We start from the raw sequence: 19,066 nt of genomic DNA, 5'->3' as shown, positions 1-19,066 counted from the left end.
GAACTTTAAAAAGTCTGAAGGTGGTCTAATTAGTTCTACCTTCAATTTTGCTAAATATCTTGCTATTGTAGTTACAGACTTAATCGCGAATACAGCTACTGCATACCAAGCTGATATTTCTGAATTAGTTGAACCTTAAAGAACTTAATCTATATTTTTCACTCAACAGTTTGAAAAGTCTATTGTATTGTTAAAAATCAACYTTTTATTTCAGTAGTAACAGGACAAATCATTGACTGGGGTATATGTAAAGCTCTATTTCTGAGATCTCAAATTGTATCTAGATAAACATGTCTCCATCTCACAACCACAGCTGGTTAACCTTGCAATTCATTTATCCCAATATGTACTCTAACAGTCCATAAAAGAGTGCTAAGATTAACGAGCTATAGCTTCATAGGCARCTACTGTATCTATCCATCTACACACAGTAATGGCTTGTCTGCTTCACCTTAACAGTACRTGCAGAGAAAGGAAGGCTTACTGCCATCAGTAGAATGGCTGCTAATTTCTTTTTTCAACCTCAGTACATGAATTGGGAATCTTTCCTTGTTTCCACATTTCTCATCAAATCAATTTATCAGCACAGTTAGGCACAGAACAAAATAGCTTTCCTTAATTTTCTTTAACTTTTGCCTTCTAACTTTTCCAACAACACACAACCCCTAATGCAGAGCTTGCAGTTGATGGGAAAAGTAAGAACATAATCTTCTGTAGCAGAACCCACTCAAATTTTAAAGGGTGCTATTGTGAAAYCTAACTTGCTGAATTTGCTTTTCCTTTAGCTGTTTTCAGTTTCAGTAATTTCCTCTCGAGCTTCCATTGGGCATTGCATGGAATAACCTGRTCAGTAGTGCTGCAACTCTACGGTCATGTTTGTTCTCCTAGCTACAGTAAAAATTCACTGAGGAAGACAGATAACATATACGTGTATATACAAAAATATAGTACTGACCTACCCCTAGTGACTAAATATGATCTGTGGCAAACATAGAAGTTTCCACTCTGTACATGCTCTTTTCAGAAGGCAAATGAAAGGGAGACTCTAGTGGATAACATGAGTGAGGTGTACAAAGCACCTTTTACCTTCCTAGAGCCAGATATGGCAGTGAAATATATCTAGCTTGATGGATAAGAATTATTACCTGAGTTTGGACCGAGTGAACCTTGCCCACTATTGACCTTTACCTAATTGGTGTACATGATACTCAACAAGATTTAAGATGATAGTCAGGTCAAAATCTTTGTGCGGTGATGCCACCAATAACAGACAGTTTGGGCAGACAATAGCACAGAATCTAATGCTTCTGGATGAAGTCTTCTACTCCCATTAATGAAAAGACTAAAATCAGAAGCATTTTGCCTGTGTTTTATATTCCACTCACAGTAAAGTCTCCATTTGCTGCTGCTTCTTATTGATCTCTTATTGCAGTGAGGCATCTTGACAATCCAATGACACTTTTAGTTTGCTGCTTTGTATCTTCCCTGGAGATACTGTTCAGCAGAATTCCTACCAGCCTTAATATCACCTGTAAGGAACACAGCATAGTTGTTATTGAGGTGCGATAAAGTTCAGTATGGATATACTTTACCCACTCTAATTAGAGAAAAGCAAGAGACTGACTTCTAAAGCCTTCCTCCCCCCCCAATTTATTTTATGGATTTTAAAGGTCACATWCAAAATGATACAAGACAGATGTGATCAAGCAACTACCAAAAAAGTGCAAGCGGACTGTAAGCTTTCTCAAATAATGTTTTATTTGTATGGAAAAAACAATGCGTTAATAAGAACTCTATAAACACATCAAAAATACATTAACATACGTTACATAYGATGTTAGAAGACAAGAGATATTTTATTATTGCTGAAATACAAATGGCAATAAGAAGTCACTGCATAATAAAAGCTTCCAAGATAACACTGCTGAACAGCAGTTCCCTATTGTGGTTATATCACTCAGTGCAAGCTCACAAGCAAGAAGAGGTCCACTTTTCTGCAGTCTTTTTTGTTTTCATTTTAGCAATGAATAATTTTCCCATACATAAAATTCTACAGATCAGCTRTACTGGGCCAGCTTTAGCCAAGTGGAACTGCACAACCCTGGTGACAGTTTTGAGAGGCATATCTGCCTTGGATGAGAAGATTGCTTCTCAGAGCTCTCAGGGAGCCCAGCTTCCTTAATACAAAACCACATTTCCTTCTGTTAGGTAGCTCACGTAGTCAGGAGCATGCTTTGATTAGCAAGATGTTCTAATTTGAGGATAAAGGTGATTTTACAACAATCTGTGTAGATAACTTGTGTTCAMGATAGCATAATAAAGATGGTTGCTGAACTTTTTCACAAAATCAAAAATAAAAGTCTTTACTACTTGGTTCATCTATGTCAGGGAAAAATAAAATCAAGTATATATATTTTCAATGTATTTGCACACAAATATGTGTATGTGTGAGAGAGGAATAACATACTTTTATATTATAAGATAACATACATGAAACAAAATTATCCTTATAATTGCTAACACCTAAATATTCATAGAATCATAGAATCRGTAAGGTTGGAAGGGACCTCTGGAGATCACCTAGTCCAACCTCCCTGCTCAGCAGGGTCACCTAGAGCATGGTAGACAGGGTTGCAGCCAGGTAGGCCTTGAAGATCTCCAGAGGAGGAGACTCCACAACCTCTCTGGGCAGCCTGTGCCAGGGCTCCGTCACCCTCACAGTGAAGAAATTCCCCCTCATGTTCAGACGGAACTTCCTGTGCTTCAATTTCTGCCCATTGCCTCTTGTCCTGTCACACGGGACAACTGAAAAGAGTTTGTCCCCGTCCCCTTGACACCCTCCCTTCAGGTACTTATACACATTGATCAGATCCCCCCTCAGTCTTCTCTTCTCCAGGCTAAAGAGGCCCAGCTCTCACAGCCGCTCCTCATGGGGCAGATGCTCCAGCCCTCTGATCGTCTTTGTAGCGCTATGTTGGACTCTCTCTAGTAGCTCCATGTCTCTCTTGTCCTGGGGAGCCCAGAACTGGACACAGTGCTCAAGATGAGGCCTCCCCAGGGCTGAGTAAAGGGGCAGATTCGCCTCCCTCGACCTGCTGGCAGCAGTCTTCCCGATGCACCCCAGGCGACCATTGGCCTTCCTGGCCACAAGGGCACATTACTGGCTCATGCTCAACCTGTCATCCACCAGCACTCCCAGGTCCTTCTCTGCAGAGCTGCTCTCCAGAAGTTCAGCCCCCAGCTTGTACTGGTGTCTAAGGTTATTTCTCCCTAGGTGCAGGASYCTGCACTTGCCCTTGTTGAACCTCATGAGGTTCCTCTCTGCCCAGCTCTCYGGCCTGCCCAGGTCTCTCTGAATGGCAGCACAGTCCTCAGGTGTGTCAGTCACTCTTCCCAGCTTGGTATCATCAGCAAACTTGCTGAGGAGGCRCTCTGTCCCCTCATCCAGGTCACTGATGAAGAAGTTGAACAGGATGGGACCCAGTACTGAGCCCTGGAGAACTCCACTAGCCACAGGCCTCCAACTAGACTCTACGCCACTGATGACGACCCTCTGAGCTCTGCCTTTCAGCCAGTTCTCAATCCACTGTCCACTCGTCTAACCCACGCTTCCTGAGCTTCTCTAGGAGGATGTTATGGGAGACAGTCTCAAAAGCCTTGCTGAAGTCAAGGTGCCCAGTGTCCACTGCTCTGCCCTCATCTACCCAGCCAGTCATTCCATCATAGAAGGCTATCAGGTTGGTTAAGCAGGATTTTTAAATATTGCTGTGTTTTTATTCATTTCAGTAGGGATACTTGCAGAGTAAGAGGCAATTCAGCTTGAATTAGATGAAGCTGCATCATTAATCTTAATTTTGTTCTTTATCACATTTTATATAACACAAAAATGACAAGGCAAGTAGCTTAAACGTCATGCTATCTTCAAAAGTGCAAGGAGGAGGACACAAAGAAATACAGGCTAGTCAGTATCATCCAAAACCTGGTAAAATTACGGAGCACATCCTTATGGAAGCTATTTCAAAGCACTTGGAAGACAAGAAGGTGATTAGGAACATCGTGCATACAAGTTACTACAGCCAAATGCTGTCTAAGCAATCTTACTGTCTTTTATGATGAAGCAACTAGCTCAGAAGCACACAGCAAAAGGACAAGAGGGCATTGGTCATAAGCTGCAGTAAGAAATATTACAGCTCAGTATATAAAAAATAAATTCACCATGAGAATGCTAAAACAGAGTTGAACAGAGAGACTATAGTCAGCACCACTGGAGATACTAAAAACTCAGCTGCAAAAGGCAGTAAGGAACCTGATGTAATTTTAAAGTGAACTGTGCTCTGAACAGGATGTTGAACTAGATGACTTCCGCAAGTCTCTTCCTGCATAAATTCTTCTGACTTTAAAGAGCTTATGAGTCTACTCAGAAGCATCCTTGGATTCCAAAAAAGACAGAAATATTGGAAAAGTAGAAATACTGCATTTCCTAAGATCATTTTTATTCTTCCTGTAAGAAGCTAAAAAGTCACACCAAAATGCATACTGTAAAAATGGATATTAACAATTCCTATTCTCCTGCTAATTTCTAAAAACAAACAGGGATTTCTGAAAAGTCATTTACATTTATAGGATCTGTACAGATTCACTTTCACATTCCTAGCCATCCTTATCATCTGTAATAGAAGTAACAGTTGTCCTTGACTCCCTTGCTTAAATTATCCAGTCACTCCCCAGGTGACTGGAAAGGGCTAGGAAAAAAGGGGCAGAGTTACGCAGGGCACTTTGATTGACACTTTTTTCTTTTCCTGGGTAGCGATCATCCCTATTCTTGCTGTYGTCCATTACTGACAGAAGGTACTTGTAGCTTGACCCTCTAGAGCTCTATCAATTATAACATTTTCYCTTCACAAAACAAGAGAACCCAACACATCATTCTTAGGGTGGCAGAAGAAAATGTTATAAACCATAATTATAGGGCCAAATTACTAGAAAGCCTTAAACCAGAAGAATTACTCTGTGACCTTGAGATTTTTTTTAAGAGCCTCTCTGCAAAAGGCGGGGGGGAAAAAAAAAGTAAATCTCTTGTTTTCTTAATTTTTACTGAACTTAYTTGTGTTTAGGCTCCAGGCGATTTTGGTCTGTTTAAGTTCCTGGTATGAATTGTATTAGTGCTGATTCCAAGCTATTTTATGGCATATAAGGAATTAAAGCACGATGAATTGTATGTATAGTAGGATTTATCATTCCAACACAAAACAGAGCTCCAAATTTTATGTTTTAATATATAATGTATGTATAGATACATAAACATACCATTAAAATGGCAAGAAAAACAATACCAAAGCCAAAAGCTGTCAATGTTTCCTGTTCACCTCCTCAGAAGCATGCAGGTTACTACATACATGGGGGGTTGTTTTATCATCAAGTATGGTCAACGTGAACAGAGGCTATGCAATGCCACCATTCAGCTGCTTTCCCCACAGGACTCCTRGCAGGTTTCTTTTGAACAATGAGACTTGCAACTGTCTTTAGAAATACTACCTYGGTCATAATCAACCAGAAGCAAACAACTCTATAGGTAACTGGTTAAACAAAAATTAACGCCTTTTTCAACACCTGTTTTGGTCTGAGTACCATTAGGTTTGTTAAAACAGAAGCTCTTAAGTAGTCTCACTGAAACATTTTTCCAAGGAGGGCTGCAATTTTACAGAAAGGCCTTGCAGGTCCTCATATTCTACTGTGTTGGTGCTAATAGTTTTATTAGGGGCTAATGGAGAATCTCTGCTAAACTACATTCTTTTTTCTATTCCTTAAATTAACAGCACTTTCCAGGTGTTTAAAGAATACCTCTGCTTCAAGAAACAAAGTACAGGCCCATAGACTATCCATGCTAGAGAAAAGAATGACAATACCACTTAAAACGACACAGAGTAACTGAGATGTAATTGCAAATGTAGGAAAGGATTTCATGCTTACCTCCCTAGTTAATGTTAGCATAGGGAATGAAGTCCTCATTTGTCCTTCTGCTCATCACAGACTGCCCAACATACTCTTCACACTAACTACATTCCATATAAGATCCTATCAAATGGTAGCCATTCACTAGAGGAAGCTGTGGAGCAGAAAAAAGAGATACCATTATAGATATGCAAATGTTGGTAATCCCTGATGGTCAACAATAATCTCTTAGTGTCTTGAATTCAACTTGCTCAGTGTTATGAACAGATCACATTACATAAAATCACATAAGCACAGTTCTTGTATGTAGTTGTATATACAAGTACACACTTGTCCCTGTATCTCTTTTACAGAAAAACAGTTAACAACGAATGCAAAGTTAAAATGCCTATTCATTATTTTAACATACAGAATAGCTAACAGCCTCTTTAAAAACAAAAAAGCTTTACTTGAGAAGAATGGGCATGCCACGGTCTACTAGTCCTAGAGTTGTAATGGAATTAGTCAGAGTTAGGGAATATTTTAGATAAGAGTAAGGCAATTCTGTTCTTTGCTGAGAGCAGAACAACTGAAACAAAAAAGGAGTAACCACTCACAAAAAAAGCCACATGCATATAGGCAAAACAGCCTTTAAATTAGAGGATGAAAATAAACAGCCAATTAAGAATTGTTTTGCTAGAGGTATGTTTGCAGTTAGCTTTCTAACTAAARGAAACAGTATCAACCTGACTGCAACAGGACTTGAGTATATATACACAGTGGGTATTCAGAAGTTAATATGACAAAATCAAAGAAACACATGGTTCCTTCTTCAAGCTCTTTCTCCCGAGGGATGACCAACTTYGAAAACCCACACATTAGTCCAGTGCAAGATCAAAAAGAAAATTTGTGTGAATAATTTTTAAAAAAGGGAGGAGAGCAGATTCAGTCTTTTTGTTTTAAGAAATATGTAACAGCCTGTATGATGCACTGATGGAAACTTGTGTGAACTTAAATTCCTATCTGATTTACCTCTAGCTGCCTACATGCTTTCCTAGCTTGAATTTTCTCCTTTTACCATATTTCTGGCACTCAATGTGAAGGGAGGAAAGTGAGATCTTAGAAATTGATAAACTAAGCTCGCAGTAGTAGCATAATGAAATTCTTTGAAGAGTCTCATCAGTAGTTTTGCCCTTTCACAGGGGCACTTAAACACACATAAAGTGTATGTCATTGTAGCAAGGATGTGACATAAGCTTTCATGTCAGAGTTCAAACTTAAAACTGAGTTTAAAATGAGTTTCATTAGAAACATGCATCAGCAAAAGCACCCAGATTGCCTATTGAGCAGCCCAGGTGAGAATAGATTTCTTTTACTGCACAGAAGCAAGGTTTATGATATCAAATAAGAGTAGGCTCCACTTTAGGAAGTTTGACTAACTAATCAAAACTGAATCAAAATTAAGTTCCAAGGACGTCTGTAAAAAATGTCAGAGTATTAAAGTTTCTTGTATAATGATTTTGAAGATCCTCAAGAAAAAATAAATGACTACCAGCCTTAAAACAGAGGATAGCATAGCCTGCCTTGATACTTTGCTGCTATGATACCTATTAGCCTGCTATCTCAGACAATGAAGATCAATGAACAGTTACAAGGTATAATTTAAATAATGTTTATCTTGGAGACTCTTCAGAAAAAACTGACAGAACTTACTTATTTAGTACAGATTAATAAAATGTAACTATTCAACTAGGTCTCATCTTTATTAATATAAAACAGCATACATGCCACACGTTAAGAGCGTCTCTTCGGTTCCAAAGACGATCGTTTGAACATTTGTCTCTATAGGAGAACAGGTATTTCTATGGTCTCCAGAGCGTGTTCAAGTCTACGTTACCTGGGAAAGGAAAGAGTGGAGTCACATAAACAGAAAAAAAGTTTTCTCAGCATGAATATGTTGCCTCAGGTTCCTTTCGGAAATTCTGATCTGATACATGCATAGAAACCTCTATGCCCATTTTCAGCTCCATTAAAATTGCATAGGCAGAATCTGCACAACTGCACTGGTCCCTCAAGCCGTAACTTAAGTAATAATTTTTATTTTTAAAAAGTTTTATCAGATAAAACAGGTAGTGTGCATATAGCACACTGCTATTCACAAAAGTCTGAAACTTCATTTCTCCCTTGTAAAAGTGTCTTTTGCTTTCCATCTCCAGCTAACAACTTAAAAGTTGATAATATACCAACAGCCAAGAGAACTAGACATTCCAAGATATAAAGGATTGTCACAGGGAGGAAAGTAGTAGTCATCAAAACGGTATTTAACACATCCATTGCATTTCAGTAAACATCCCAGGAAAATTATTCTATATGCCATTAACTTGTCAGCTCAAAATGGAAGCGACGTTTTTCCAGGCAGACTAAATAGCATGACAGATTTCTCATCTTAATTCAGCTGAAGACCTGAATAACTGCAACACAAAATTCAATTTTCACTTCATACGGCAAATACAGGTAATTCAAATACATACAGAAGGGTTTTCTTTTTTGTATACTAGCATATAAATAACAATACTTACACTCGCAAAAAAAGCTTTGAGAGCTTTTATTTGTAGATTTTGCAGAACAGTAAGTGTTATTCAGATTCCTAACTCCGACCTTCTGTTTCAATGCCTGATGCCTTCTGCCAGTGAAGTACGAAGGAAAATGACTTAATATCTGTTGCCTAGGGATCTCTTTTCTCTCCATTTCCAGTAAGGCAGTAAAAAACAAAAAAACAAAACAAAACAAAACCACAAAACCACGATTGTTTTTATTATTGTCCTGCTTCCTCTCAGCTCTGGTTAAAAGGGCAATCCTTATAATATATATCACCCCACATTTGGAACTCGGTATTTGCAATGATTCGATCTGATCTGTTCCCCTCAGATTATTCATCCATTCCACTAAGGAAAACGTGAACCTTCRATAGTTTCTTTTCCAAAAAGTTTCTTTCCTAAACTGCACAAGGCAAACAGAGTTTTGCTGCACTTGAGGAATGGCCAAGTGGCAGTATTCTGATTGGCCACGAGCTATTCATTACAACAGTTTTCCATCAAATGCAAATAATGGAGACAGCATTAGGCATGTGCTAYTTCTTTAAAAATAGAAGTTATAAAAACAACCCAAGCCATTATTCAAGCAAATATGGCAAAAGTTTTGAGACAAAGACAAACCGTGATTCCAATATGGATACCAAGAATTAACTTTAAGTTACTCTTTTTGGTAAAGCAATGAAAACTTGAGGGAAAATGCTTTCCTAAGTACAAAAAGGGAGGTRGCACAGAATAAGAACGACTAAAGATTGGATGGAAAAATTTACATGACTCAGATGAACAAAAACCTGAATTACCTCCTCCACCCAGAGAGAGGTTTCAAATTACATTCAACATAACATGATCTTCTGCAGTGCCCTCAAAGGTGCCAGTTTAACTCCTCTTTTGGAAACCTCTGGAATACATGATAGAGATTACCCTCTTAATTACTTAGTCCCTTAATTTTAGGCAGTCAATGAATTATTTCAAATAGGGAAAATACTAATAATGAATTTTAGTTTTTCTCCTTCACAAAAATAACATGGCAGTGTTTTCACGATACATTTCACTTGCCTATTCAAGGCAATCTGATAATCTCGCTTGAACGCCAGTTCTCGCTCACTTCCTTTGAAAGGGCTGCTATTTCAGATGTTAGCTATTTGAGCTTTTTATACTTAGCACTACCTTTTCCGTAAAGATTCTTTACRCAGGTTGCGATAAGCCAAATATGCAATGCTTTACAAATTAAATACCTAAGAATACATATAAATTTTTCCCCAAAATGCAGAGGTTTTTCAGTTCAATTTTTATTCTCCAACTTTTCTCGACAGAGGGTGGCCTTCAAACTTGGTGCTTCCATCAAAAATCATATTATTAAAACAACAAATATTTTGAAATCATTTTGCAGTGGAACTACGTAATAAAAGACAAATATGAGGAAATTACAAGCAAGTATATYACCACAACTAGTTCTAGTTGAACTTAATCTTTTCCAAAAAGCACATATCATAGTCTGATTTTAGATATTGTCTGCATAGAAAATCATGATTCCTATTAAAAATACGAGATTGTACTGTGTATGTATGCACAAGATTTCTTATATTGCAAATTCATTCAGGAACTTCTTCAGTAACATAATACACCAAGTCTATAGCTAATTAAGTCCTCTGGGCTGCTCTTAGAGGGATGTTGTATTCTATAATCATCTATACATTCACGCATGAACACCAACGTGTTCATCATAGCTCTCCAAAATGTCACTTTAAGAACTTCAAATAACAAAACAAATAATAAAATTGAGAGCAATAAAGTGTAGTTTCCTTTTGTATATCTTGTTCTTTAAAAATTGTAATGAAAGCATTAATTTGAGGTAAGATTATGCAAACATTTTAACTTTCCTTATTAAAGGGCTCCTAATAACCCTGCATGGCTGAAAATAAAGATGCAATTCAAAGGCTCAAAAAGAGAGTCATAAAAGCAACTTAACATTTGTTACTTTCAAATTTTTTGATTTTTCAGTCATATACAATTCTCTAGAATCTGAAGTACAACTTTTGAGATGTTCAGATTAATGTGGTCACCTAGAGGCTCCGACAGTGAGCTGGATGGTCTCTAAACCTCCTAATACTGTTCTTGATTAGACTCACTTAGCAGCTGAACCTAGTTAACCTAGGAGAACAGAACAGACTTCAGTTGCTTGCTGATGGCTCAGAAAAATATATTTACAAACTAAAAAAGTTAGCTCATTTTATCACAACATACAGCTACAAAAATATGCATATGCATAAGCACTTTCTCATTTAATTCTAAAATAGTAGAAGTCTCAAAATTGTAATTTTAAAATAAAACAGTTTGTGGGAAGTGCCACTAAGCCTTTTCAAAAAGATGGGAAGACTATTCTCAAAGTTAAGCTGAGCAACAAAATTATTCACAAAGACAAAAATTTGTTGCAAATATTTACTCAAAAAGTGATAGTTTACAGCAGTGCTTTAACAGCTGTTCAAAACATTTAACATTCTTTAAAAACAAAACTAAGTCAAAAGCACATTCTGAATGTTTCAAATGGAGCAGCAAAGTCATGAGTAAGCTACTGTTAATCATATGCATTCCCRTATCTAGCTGCTAACTATAAAGCAAAAAAACCCAAAAAAAATCCAGTAGCCATCTTTCTGTACATAATTTAGAGTACAAAAAGTCCTGAAATTCAACTGTACAATTCTATTTTATATGCAATTTTTGTAACAGTTTGCAAGTAGCAGCTGCAAAATGGCAGAGTGCATGCCATTGGTGTTTCCAGTTTGGGGTTTCTTTTTCCTTTTTGTTTAAAATAGTTTTTACATTAAACCATACTTTGGTTTGACTTACAGACCATTTTCATGGGTCTACCACCAAGAATAATTAAAACAACAGTAAAAGTCTAACAGCTACAGTACTTTCAGCAGTATATCCTATTTTATACAACTATGTCTGGTATTTCAGCACAGCTTGCACACGGAAAACCCCACAAATATATACTTTTATTGTAATAATTCCACTTTCACTGAAAGTTTATTTAAGCTTACAGCCTGGCAGGATTACACCTGTACAGAGGTGCATAGGTTCATATAATTCTGTTTACATGCTTTTACAGACAGGAATGTGACACCAAACCCAAAGTAGTTTTATGTTTATCCAAATTATCAGTGGACCAAAAACCATTGTGACAAGTGTGCTCAACTTCAGCATTAGAACAAAATTCATACTAAATTTGTTTAATGATATTTGAGAAAGTTTTTTAAAAATTCTTTTCTTGACCAACAAATCACCTTATTCTAGGCTAATTAACTATGAAAATGATAATTTATTCCTCCTTTCAAGTGCCACACTTGTATTTTAGTAAAATACACCACATCCAAGAGACTAAAAGATAAATTTAACATGTTACGCCTTGTAAATTTAGTTGTACATGTACATGCTGCCTTCATATGCAGAATTTCCCTTGTGTGTCTTCTTTTAATAATTAGCATCAACAAGCACACTCATCAGGAATGGTCCACGGTGTTCTTACCATTACTTATAATGAACTGAATAAAATATCAACATAATTTCAGCTTGCTTCATTTTCATCTGTCTTGTTTACAGATGTTTCCATTCTGCTGGGACTGCTTTCTTTAGAAGTCTCATCTGTTTGTTCAGAGAGCAGTCCAGCTTTCTTCGATGAAGATGCAACCTTACCTTTCTGTAGAATTTCGGTAGCTTCATGCTCTAGTACCTCTGATGGAGTCAAAGGCTCCAGATGAATACTGCCTTGCTCGCTAATGTCTGAGCTAATGGATTCAGGTTCATCTCTTTTTCTCAAGAACTGCTCAAAACTAACATCTTCACCCAATGTTAGTTTTAAGTCCCTTGCTTTCAATGCTGACAATGCAGTTGCATTCAAGCTATGTACTTTAGTCTGGTCATTCAAGRCAAAATCATCTGAACTTTGGCAAGTTTTCAACTCGTTTTCATCATGAATACATTTTTGTCTCTCTTCCACTAATTTTTTGTTATTATCTGAATCACAACACGCTCCTTTTTCATTCAAGGCATTCTTAGAGCTGTTGTCATTGCTGTCGAATTCCAAATTGGGAACATTTTCTGTAGCTGATGAACTTTTCTCACTCTTTTCAACCGATGCAACTTGGTTAGTTTGATTTCTGTTGTGTTCTTTTGTTTCCTCTGAAGAGTCATGTTCTTGTTTGCTGAAAATATCAAAACAAGTTATTTTTATAGCAGGAAAATAAAACCAATATAAAGTCGTATTCTGCAAAGTGATAYTTAAAAGTGGTACTGCAGTTTCTTCTTTTAATATTTCTCATGAATTTTCATAGCAAGGTAAGCTGAATTTACATTTTTCTTGCCTGTTACAAATTAAACATTTAACAGTCACTTAGTATTCTTTAATTCTTGCATTTTGTCACCAAAAATGAATAATTTAACTTTTAAATTGTTCCCTTTGTATGACATGTGGTTTTCCAAAATACAGCCATGAGTGGTAACCTCTATCTGCACAGCCTCTTTGACGCTGATGAACTAGAACTATTTTGAAGCTTCTGCTGATGATCTACAAACAAAAGCAGCTAATTCACAAACTTATACTGTTGATTTGTCTCTGCACTGTTAACAGAAGTCAGAGAAAGAAGTTAGCAGCTAGAAATCTATATTCACTTTAAGTGAAGTTAGATGTTTTCAGAATAAAAGCTTATCCTGATAAAAAAGAAACTTAGAACAATACCGAATTACGCAAGTTAAATTTTTTTCTATATAATAAAACCTAAGACACAGTATACAAACTTTATATGCAAAACAATTACTCTTTAAACTTTTTTTTAAGACTGCTTTAAACAGTCTAGTCATATTACTACACACAATCTGCTGATATTTTTGTATTCCAGGAGTCAAAAAGTCTAAAGAGTAGTTTCTAATATTTCTGCTCATTTGTTATAGGAACAGCAGCTTCCCCCATTCTTGCAATAAGAGAACTCAATTTTTGTCAGATTTTTTTAAAGATTTTGATTTACTAAAGAGCTTAAAATCATTTCTAATCCACTGAAAGTTTTTCAGAACAAAAAGACTGAAGAACTACTTTCAGATAAAAATTGGGAGCTAGTAAGTCTGSTTTTTTTGGATTTAAAACTGAAAACAGTCTCTTTTCAATGACTTGCAGCTAAGAGAAGCGAGAGGTAATAATAATACCAAATATCTTATTTGTTTAAAAAGCATTTTAGCTTATTTCTTCACTTTTAAAAATGGTTTGAAATCACTTCTGACTAAAATAATTTTTAATACTGGCTAAGCAACAGACTGTTCTAAAACTCTTAAAGCACAAGATGTTGCCRTTATTTGGATGGGTTGCCTAAGCCTGGTTTATATTAAGTTAGTCTGAAGTAGTTTTAAATCAAGTTTCAAATCTCTTCAGAGAAGATTTCAAACAGAGCAGTACCAAATGTCTAGGTAARTAAGAGTTCAGTGCACTGCAGTTATCCCAAAACAGAAGAATAACTGAGTTGGTCTATTAGGCTTTTATGATGCATTTTCAAGCTGAGTGTCTAAATGTTAATTTACTGATGCAGCAAATGAAAACAATTAATATGATCCACTATGCTAAGTGATAGTTGATCTCTACAGAAAATGGTTGCAGTTAATTCTGGTGCAGGTGCTACATTCTACAAACATTCAGAAGTCTTTTTTCAAGTTTTACTTCCACTTAAAGAAGCTAATCCAGGAATGTTCCATACCCTACTTTCAAACAGAAGAATATTTTGAGCAGGAAGAAAAGATGACAGATTCTTGAAAGCTGAAATTTTTATCAGTCACTGAAGTAATCATAAAAATCTTTGATTCATAATAACGAATTAACTCAGAGTTCAGCTTCCTTACCAGTTGTAATCTGTATTTTTTACTATTGCCAGACAGAAAGGGTTTTTGCATTTATTAAGCTTTTTTGAACTTCCTATTATGTTATCAAAACCAATAAAGAATATTCTCCAACTCAAATTTTATACCCAAAMTATTCTCCTCCCTCTCAAAACTCCTAGAAAAGAAGGAAAAAGGCAACATCTGATGGACTAGCCAAGACTAAATTCCAGTACAAAAGCTGCCACCACTCAGAACCACCTGCCAGCTGTGGTTCACATAATTGGCCATGCCATAACTATTCCCAATTACTTTGCCTCTTACAGAGAAGCATTAAGAAAAGCTGTACTCCATGTAATCAGACTTAGGTTATACAGAGTCTTATAAATTCTAGTAAATATTCAGAATTGTTTTCACATAAAAAACAGTCAAGTCTTTATGAAAGAGTATACATACATGTGCTTTAGCTACTACAAGCTACATGCATGAGGGTAAGATACAGTTGCAAAGTGGGCAAACAATTTTGAACACAGGTATGTGAAAAATGGGTTTAAATAAAGAGATTGTTAGTGCTTCATTAGTACACACTAGATAAGTTTTGCATGCTGGAAATTCCCCCCAAAAATTTTTTTATGTATATGCACACACACACACACACACTCCACAACTAGAAACTCTTCAAAAGAGAAATCTGCCTTGAATACGTAGAGGAAATCCATCACAATCTCCCGTACTTTCTAGTCGTCAAAATCCCAGCTTTGTCAAAACCCAGGCTCATTCAAACTCACTTTTGGTGATGCACATGGCCAGGAGGGTAGTGAGTAGGGATGGGAGAATCATCTATAAAAAGATTCCTTTCTGATGCAGAAAAAAAGCTGCCTCTTATCAGCATACTAGCACCTTCCCACCAGWCATTTATAGCAATAAGGGAGTTTAACATAAAAACAAATAACTTTTTGCAAAACAATCACCGTTACAAGAACAGTTATCCACAGAGAACAGTGATCTGAAAGATCACTGAAAACAGTTAATTCAGATACAACAGTTAYCCAGCAAAACATTTTACCTCTGCTGAGAACAGCAGATGAAAAAGCAAAACACAGCAACAGGGACACATCAAGTCTCCTGAAAGTCATACAGGATTTCAAGAAATCATTGCGTTTGTAAGGCAGTAGCTGAAAAAGCCTTCTATACAGTATTWGGAATGAAACTACTCTTTCTACTTTAACATTGTATGTAAACAATACTGTTAACAGTGTAAGGGAACTGAAAATTCAGCAGAAGTTCAAAGAATCTGAAAAAACATATAGCAAGAAAAAAAACATATAGCTTCAGGAATAGATGTATAAACAAATGATAATTTTACACTTGCTTACACAGTAGTTGTGCAGTATGTGCATACCCACATTCACTCTGTGGAAAAGTATTTCCAGTAAGAAAATCCATATTATGGCTGCATTTACATTAACATTTTGGTTTGAAACAGTAGTGTGGTTTGGAGGTAAACTCCTTGACCATTCCCACTTACCACCTACTGGTTGGGCTTAGAGAACAGCTCTAGTATATGCAAACTTGTTTTTGAAGAAAACTGAAGTTCTGATGCAGAAGTGCACCAAACATGCTGCAGCTCCTAAAGAAGCGGCATCACAAAAGTCCAACAACAGATGTTCCACACAGATTTGAACTACATGCATTTGGTTCAAGGGACAGAAGTCTGGTCCAAAACAAAGCCTCTGAACTACAATGCAGTGAAGATGTAGGCTCCTCAGAATCAACCATTTTGATCTACTGATCCACTSCTGTAGCACTAATGTCAATGTTACTTGCTAATGTCAACACAGCTACCTTGGCTTAAAAGCAGCATTATGACTAACAAACATTCTGCAACACAAACAAAAATCAAGAATTGTTCTGTTCTAAAATTATAAGATCTACAGTAACCCAACTACCCAGAAAAAACTTGTAATTTACTTCACAGCAACTGTACTGACCTCCAACTACAATTTAGAGGAGATGCTTCCTTCAAAACACCTTCACAAGCACAGTCTATACATTAGATTAGCTATAAATTATTTCAATTTATTGACTTCTAAAACCATATTAATTAAACAGCTTATCACAACATCAGTAAAATTGATTTTTTGTGTGTTTAAGAAAATGCTACCAGAGATAGCAAGAAGTGTTCCCTACAAAACCTTGTTAAGTCTCCAGTTCTAACAAAAAATCCAGCCTTTCAAAGGTTTCCTATAGAAAACAAACACAAAATCCACCAATCTGAACAAAACCCTCAAAATTGCTTATGTCTGTATCTTCTTTGTTGATCTTGCATTAAAGTCAAGTTTAATCTGAAGTATGATGCTCACTCTGTTACAATTAAATAATGCTATTAATCATAAATTAAATGATCCATGGACCTCAGTGAGTCTTAATGGCTTTCTACGAAGTACATAACAGTTGACACGAGGAACAGTTTTACCAGCTTAAACTTTATGAAAAATACACAGCTAATATTTGGTCTGATATCTGCCATACCTATCTTCCTAAATTAATCCAAGAAAAAGTAATGTTTAAAAAACTGACCTTTTCAATAACTTTAAACATATTTTCAGTACTCCACCACCACCTGTTAACACTGATGTGCTAGCAGGTAGATAACAATTGGAACTGTAGTATGAACAGTAATTTGTGATTATTTTAAATTATTACATCTTAATTCACAAGAAACATTCACAAAAATAAGAAAGATTTGTTTTATAGTAAATCTCTATGTTAGCACTGTAGGAACGTGCATTTGATTAACAGTAAGAAAAACACTACGGTAAACCAAGTGACAGGTCAGGGACTYGGAATACTCTGAAGTGTTTAATCACGAGTAGCGACACCAGTAAAAGATGAACCAGTACCTAATATTTAGCTTAGCTTCACTGCTTTAATGACAAAAACAGTTATTTGTTTAAAAGCAGCCCTAACCACATAATTTTAAAGAACAGAACAATTTAGACAAAAACAAATCAGGCAATGTATATCTAAKGACAAACTTACTGGTCTTGTTCTCTAAGAAAATGGAAAGTTTACCAACAAAATAAATGGGTATGAATTAGATGCAGTATCTATACATGATTTAATAGATTTATATTTTACTTGATCAAATTCTACAGGACTTCTGTAGTCACACATTTCTGTAGCTTACAAGACAGATTCAAGCTCGCAAATTTGAATTATTTTTGAAGTGAACAGTTTATAACATTAACAAAGATGTTTATCACAAAATATGGGTCACTTTAGATTACTGATCTGTTCCTAAATATAATTAAGGTTGAGATTATAGTTTAGAAGGTAATTTCTTCTTTTTAAATGTATAATTACAGAAGTTTAATAARTGGACATTAAAATACAGTTCACTCTGTGATGCTCCGAGCACTTGTATGAGAAATTTGGGGTCCAAGAGTTCACTTTCTAAAGGAGTTCCATCTCCTACAGCCCTCAAACAGCAAAGGCCAGGTACTTCCCAGAAGCACTGTAGCTCCAGACACATAAGAGCATTATGAAAATGAACAAAGATGGTGACTATCCCTAGTAAATACAGCCTATTGGTCCACACCCAGCAGAGCAATTCTGAAATTGCTACAGAATTCTCCAAAAAATTTTCTTTCTGTATAGAAATAAGCTCCTGTTTAAGAACAATAAAAAGCAATCTATCAAAATAAAACAAACAAACAMACACACAGACACACACACATTCCCCACCCCAAAAAACAAGCAAGCAAACACTACCACCACCCCTAAAAAGAAAAGTTTTCCAAAAACATAGCTGAGCACAGAATTTCAGCCTAATTGAGACTGGCCACAAAAATCAAAGAGGCAATATCTGACAACAGATTAAAAGCCAGATAAATAAGAACATTCCTTTAGGTACTTAAAATCCACTTTTGGGTGGATTTGAAATTTTGTTTGATATGCGAGAATTCAGCTAGGTACTGTTAATGAAACTGATYTGGAGTTAATTAAGTAAATAGTTCAAGACGCACAGTCTATGCACAGAGGAGGGTGTTCAAGTTCGTACAGTCTCACAGCTCCACCCCTACCTCACGTAATGAAATGTATGCATATTTGCACATATACAGAGTTCAGATCATGAGCAACTATCTTCCCAATGATCTATCATGTTTTATTACAGGCACAGAACGGCTCCCACATCATCTTTGAGTAAGTGATATTGAAAGACAGCTGGACTCCTTTGCCAAACTTCCCTTTCCCAGTCACTCCTAACAAGAAGTAACTCTTTGTAGCAAGACTACAGCTACAAAAATTTCTAGAACACAACTTTACCTAACTTAAGTGACTCAAGATACTTTCCAGCCACTCAACTGAGCATTATAAATTTAACCCAAGCATTATGAATTTAACCCTGTTCATGACTAAAGGAACAGAAAGCTGATTTTTTGAGATCTATTTTTTAGCAAAAATATCCATTTTGAAAAACATAGCACGAGTAGAGAAGATTATTCACAAACAAGACCCCCTTCCCACCCCAAAACAAACATATGTATGAGCATCTATGGGGAAGAAACAGGACTACGTTAAGGCACATGTGAACACAGTTAAGGAAGAGAAAAAGGTACTTGTACCCTAAGGTATTCTACAATATTAATGACTAAATGAGAAAAGAAAGATGAAATTCATAT

At 36.2% G+C, this 19,066-nt stretch overlaps 1 protein-coding gene and 1 long non-coding RNA gene across 3 annotated transcripts in view; both read right to left on the bottom strand.

Moving 5' to 3' along the window:
- The window catches only part of LOC146596629 (uncharacterized), an 18,082-nt gene extending 10,045 nt beyond the window's left edge, over positions 1-8,037 (bottom strand). Inside the window, exons 1-3 of the long non-coding RNA XR_014895628.1 lie at positions 7,716-8,037; positions 5,971-6,106; positions 1,386-1,529 (exon numbers count right to left, since the gene is read on the bottom strand). This is a non-coding gene — a long non-coding RNA (uncharacterized LOC146596629). The remainder of the gene's footprint in view (positions 1-1,385; positions 1,530-5,970; positions 6,107-7,715) is intronic.
- Positions 8,038-9,795: 1,758 nt separating this feature from the next.
- Positions 9,796-19,066, bottom strand: part of ZNF280D (zinc finger protein 280D) — a 45,536-nt gene continuing 36,265 nt past the window's right edge. For both annotated transcript variants that reach the window (XM_085303360.1, XM_085303361.1), the window contains one exon: positions 9,796-12,727. In XM_085303360.1, coding sequence (XP_085159486.1) covers positions 12,091-12,727 — 637 coding nt within the window. In that variant the 3' untranslated portion in view covers positions 9,796-12,090. The remainder of the gene's footprint in view (positions 12,728-19,066) is intronic.

Source organism: Rhea americana, unplaced genomic scaffold, assembly GCF_003343005.1.
Source record: "Rhea americana isolate MKP2758 unplaced genomic scaffold, rheAme1 scaffold_2, whole genome shotgun sequence".
NCBI lineage: Eukaryota > Metazoa > Chordata > Aves > Rheiformes > Rheidae > Rhea > Rhea americana.
This window is presented reverse-complemented; position numbering and strand designations above follow the sequence as displayed.